General features: G+C 42.3%; 1 protein-coding gene across 1 annotated transcript; it reads right to left on the bottom strand.

Moving 5' to 3' along the window:
- Window positions 1–578: 578 nt before the first annotated feature.
- LOC105038712 (phospholipase A1-Ialpha2, chloroplastic) lies at window positions 579–2,188 on the bottom strand. The gene has a single exon (XM_010914582.4). The coding sequence runs from the start codon at window positions 2,126–2,128 to the stop codon at window positions 809–811; it is 1,320 nt and encodes a 439-aa protein (XP_010912884.1). The 5' UTR covers window positions 2,129–2,188; the 3' UTR covers window positions 579–808.
- Window positions 2,189–4,642: the final 2,454 nt, after the last annotated feature.

Here is a 4,642-nt window from a genome sequence, read left to right as displayed (position 1 = left end):
CACATTCATTTCATGAAGTGTAATTACTTGAGGTCTTGTGTTAGAAATAGTTTTCTTGCTGACATTTAAGTTCTGAATGGGAACAAAGGTCTAAAAACCAACTTCCCATTATAATCACAAGAAAACTAAACACGGTATATTCTTGACCAAATGTCATGACCGAGGGTGCTGAAGTTCAACAATAATATTGAATATCGGAAATGGAACACTGATGGTATGAAAACATAGACTAAGAATTAATGTTGGATATTTCCACAGTGAGCTGCTTTTTTATTCTTCAACGCATAAGCAACCACCGCACAGTGCGAGTTGAAAGTAAGCAAGGTAAGGCACAATGAAGTTGTATCTCCTTTTCTTGCAGTCAGAATAGAGTGAAAGCATGAACAAGAATCCCAGTTTCTATAATTTGCTCTAAATCTAGTTCTCTTGCAGAGATGTTTAATTGCCAAAGCTGGTAGTGATGGACAAAGTTTAATAAGCTGTTGTGGTACTTAATTACAGTACCGAGAATCCTGCGCATGCATGCGAAGTTTTTAATTAATGCAACTCATACACTATGAACTGCTTTCACCCAATTTTCTAAACTGACAAAGTTTTTAATTAATAAGATAAATGAACAAAAGAATTAATTGTTATATATTCTCTTCAATCTAAAGGTTACAAAAAATTCCTTTAGAATGTAACAATATCAAAGAATGGGTTTTCTTTTTATCTACCAAAAAAAGAATGGGTTTTCTGTATGTCAAAATATACAAGGATCGATCAGTGGATCATCTGCCACGAAGCCTTGGTTTTAATTTGTCAGGCTTCATATTCCCAGCGATTGCACCAAATCACCAACATGCCTTGCGGCATCTTGCCACTGCCACACGGTGAGATTTTGTGAGCTTAGAAATTTCTTTGCCTTGTTGAGAAGATTCTCCCCATCCTTCTTAACCTGTGCCATCTTCGGGCCCTTCAATAGCCCGATGTAAGCATCCAAGTCATGAACGCATGCAGGATTCCTCATCTTAAAGAAGTCGAGAGCCAGCTCTACTCCGACATGAGCATAGCACGAGCAGCTCCACGGCAGCTCGAATCTCCCCGCCAAGACCCGGCAATTCTCATTGAGAAAAACCCCGGGCAGCTTCGTGACGGGATCGTTGACATTAACCACTCTCAATACCTTCACTCCGAGCTCTTCGCACCTCTCCTTGAAGCCCGAATTGCCCACCCGTGGACCACCGAACGAGTACACCGTGATGGGCACCTCTCGATTGGATCCATTCCTATTTAATCCAAGCTCGGCGAGGTCGTAGCCAAGTAGAAGTGCTAAAGAGCTTCCCATGCTGTGTCCGGCCAAAGTAATGCTCAGCTCCTCATCTTTATACTTGTTAACGATCCGAGAAACCTCGGATAGTAGCTGTTGTCTGCAACTCCCACTGCTGAACTTGCAACTGCTGTCATCCGATGTGTAGAGGCTGAGGAAGCCGGATTCGACCTTGACGTCGGGGCGGGGGTCATGGGGGTCGAGTCTCGCGGGGGTGAGGGAGCTCATGAAGTTGGCGATCCACTCGGTGTTGGTCACCGTCCCACGGAAGGACACCAGGATGTCCCTCCGTCCGAGCCTCCGAGCCTCCTCGTCGCCGGAGACGGAGACGTACCCGATCCACCGGCTGCAGCAGGTGCCGGTCTGGGTGGGGATGCTGATGTCCGGGGTGGCGTAGATGTACTTGGTGACCTCGTAACCCGAGCTGGCCATGCCGATCTCTCGTAGCATGCTGTTCTTGCCGTACTTGCAGTTGAGGTAGCGCTTGGAGCTGGGGTCGAGGTCGAACACCTTGTAGCACGCGGCGACGGACTCGCCGTACCGCACGATCTCCTCGCGGAGGAGGGGGTGCAGCGGCTGGACGAGGTCGTCCCAGTCTTCGGCGCCCTGGATTTCCCTCCACATGCAAGCGAGAGGGGTCTTGGCACCCACCGTGGCGGCGGTGGTTTTAAGTGCGATGGAGGAGGGAGCGGCGGTCGATGTCAGTGGCCGGGCTGCGACGGTGGACGTGGAGGCGACCGAGGCGGAGATGGGACGCCGGCGAGTGCGAATTTTGTGCGAGGTGAGAGGTGGATTCGGTATCGAAATGGTGGATGCCATCGAGAGATGGAGGCGATGGAAGGAAGGGGGCAGTGCTTGGAGAACTGATGAGAGAGGTTGGGAGCGACGAGGAGAAGGTAGGGAGTGGGTTGCTATTTATAAACACGGTTCAGAAGACTTCGTTGAAACTGATATTTTGTATTGTGAAGCATGTTTAGCAAGTGGTCGGTTTGGTTCCGTCACCTGCCGCTGCGTTTTGAAAGAGAGAGAAAGAGATTGGAGAAATCCTAGAGAGAGAGAGTGAGGAAGAGAGAGTGGTGGGTCCAAGGGGATACGCTGTTGGTGATCTAATGCTGGCTGACTTATAACTCCGCGGGAAATAGGGTAGAATTTTCTTTTGGTAAATTGATGTACTACAGAGCTCAATCATGGTACTAAAAGGATTCCATGCCAGATGGCACGAGTGGATTGATATAGTTCTTATAAGATGCCAACGGGTTTGTGACGCGCGGCGTTGTGTGCTTTTGGGTGGGAGAATTGGGCTTGAAAGTATTCTATTCGTTCGTTTGTGAGCGCCGTCCTTGGGGGCGATTTTCCTGGTGTGGTTCTTTTTTTTGTTTTTTTTTGGTTTCTTCTCATTATATAGCACGCTTTTGGGACGTTCAACGCGGTGGGAGGAGAGGGGAACATCTGGCCGTTGATTTGGGTGTGGGCGGATGGGGTGTTTGAGCGTGTGCCGTCTATTTTGATGACGGTGGTCCCTTGGTCTCCCTCCGGCCATACACGCTGCTGTCATCCCCACCCATTGGGACGTGTCGCAGGCGACTCGAACAAAATTATAGATCTCCCCCCACAAGAAACAGATTGATTCTGACTTTATACCGCGAAGTATCTACATGTTGCCATACCTAGCAATTGGATATTATCCATATTATCTCATTTCAAAAAAAAAAAAAAATTGGAATCGAAATTAGAATAGATTAAAATGGGAATCAAGATAGACATATTCTCTAATATATTTAGCTTATGACTGAAATTAGGATTGGATTTGAAAAGAGAGAACATTTTCGTTCTTCATAAGAATCAGAATGGAATTAAAACTCTTTCTAATCAAATAATGGAATGGGAGTTATTATTCCAAGAGTCCAACTCCTTCTCAATCAAATATGCCCTGAGAGATAAAGAACATCTACTTATCCAATTGTTAAACAATATGATGCTGTTAAGAAAGTAGGTTGTTGCATTAGTCAGAGAAAATCCTTTATCCAATTTTTCTATCAATAAAGTTTGCAGCACTTCCCAAATATATGACCAAGCACCTATTTGAAACTTTGTTCTGAGAACAAATTATGCTTGTGCGCGCACACACAAACATATTTAATATTATATTCATTTACCTTTTAGACTATTAGTTTCAAAAAAGAATGTTGCACATGCATTTATAATGTTATTATTTAATTACCACTATCCAAGTTTGTGGTAACACTTTTGTCATTTTTTTGTTACAAACACCTATTAAAACTAATACCAATTTCAAGGTATCAATGTTGTGAAAAATTATTCAAAAAATGTACTTTAAAACTTTCTAGCCAATTAACGGTCCAATTATAGTCCCCTTATGGTTCTAAGAGGTCCAACAGGGCAATTGATACATTTATGTCACCGATCATGGGAAATGCAAGGGACATGACCATGGAGAAGAACAAAAGCGACACTATTCTACCAGTATTGCTTGCCGTTAAAGATCAATAAGTTTCCTTTGCATGGCCAAACTACAAACTGTCTCAAGGCCCCAGAATATGTGCTAGTTGTATTCAAGTACATGCTCCAGATTGCCATTGTGCATCTCAAAATGCTTTTGACGGCAGCTGAGGCTAGTGAATTTTTTTTTTTTTTTTTTCCTTACTTGCACCGCGAAGTACACTTCTTCCAGTACCTTACAAGATGACCTAAATTAAATATGATACACAGACGTGATTTGCTGCATGTCCATAGCCCATAGGCCTCGGGATTTAAAATTGGCTCTGATACTAAATATATATTTTTTATAAACACTCTATCAAAATTAGAACATAAAAATCATTAAAAAAAAATTGAAGCTTATCATAAGAGCCCTGAGCAACCATTGATGATTACTGCAGTTGGATCCTTGTGGAAGAAGAAAAAATAAGAGTGAAATAGATCTTTCTCTCTAGCTATTTTTCTTTTTGATGCATGTCACCTCACTAAAATAGGTATCCCATAAGAATATAAAGATCTTGATGTCTTAAAATTTCTCTACAGATAGATAGATATAAGAGTAGAGAAAATACTTAGTCTAGTTAATAATATTAATAAGTCCATTAATCAAATCAGACCTAGACACTACATCACATAACTAAGACAATTTTGTCCAAAATAATCATATGATCGTAAATTAATAACGAACTCTTTAAACATACATTCAGACAACAACTTGTCCGTATGATATAATAAAATAATAAAAATAAGTTTATAATCACTAAAAATCTATCTAATGAGAATTCCAACAAAAACAACTAGTACTAGAACATCTTTTTTTTTTTCTTCCTTCCC

Source organism: Elaeis guineensis, chromosome 1 (genome assembly GCF_000442705.2).
Source record: "Elaeis guineensis isolate ETL-2024a chromosome 1, EG11, whole genome shotgun sequence".
Lineage (NCBI taxonomy): Eukaryota > Viridiplantae > Streptophyta > Magnoliopsida > Arecales > Arecaceae > Elaeis > Elaeis guineensis.
The sequence above is the reverse complement of the archived record's forward strand: the minus strand, read 5'-3'. Positions and strand labels throughout refer to the sequence as shown.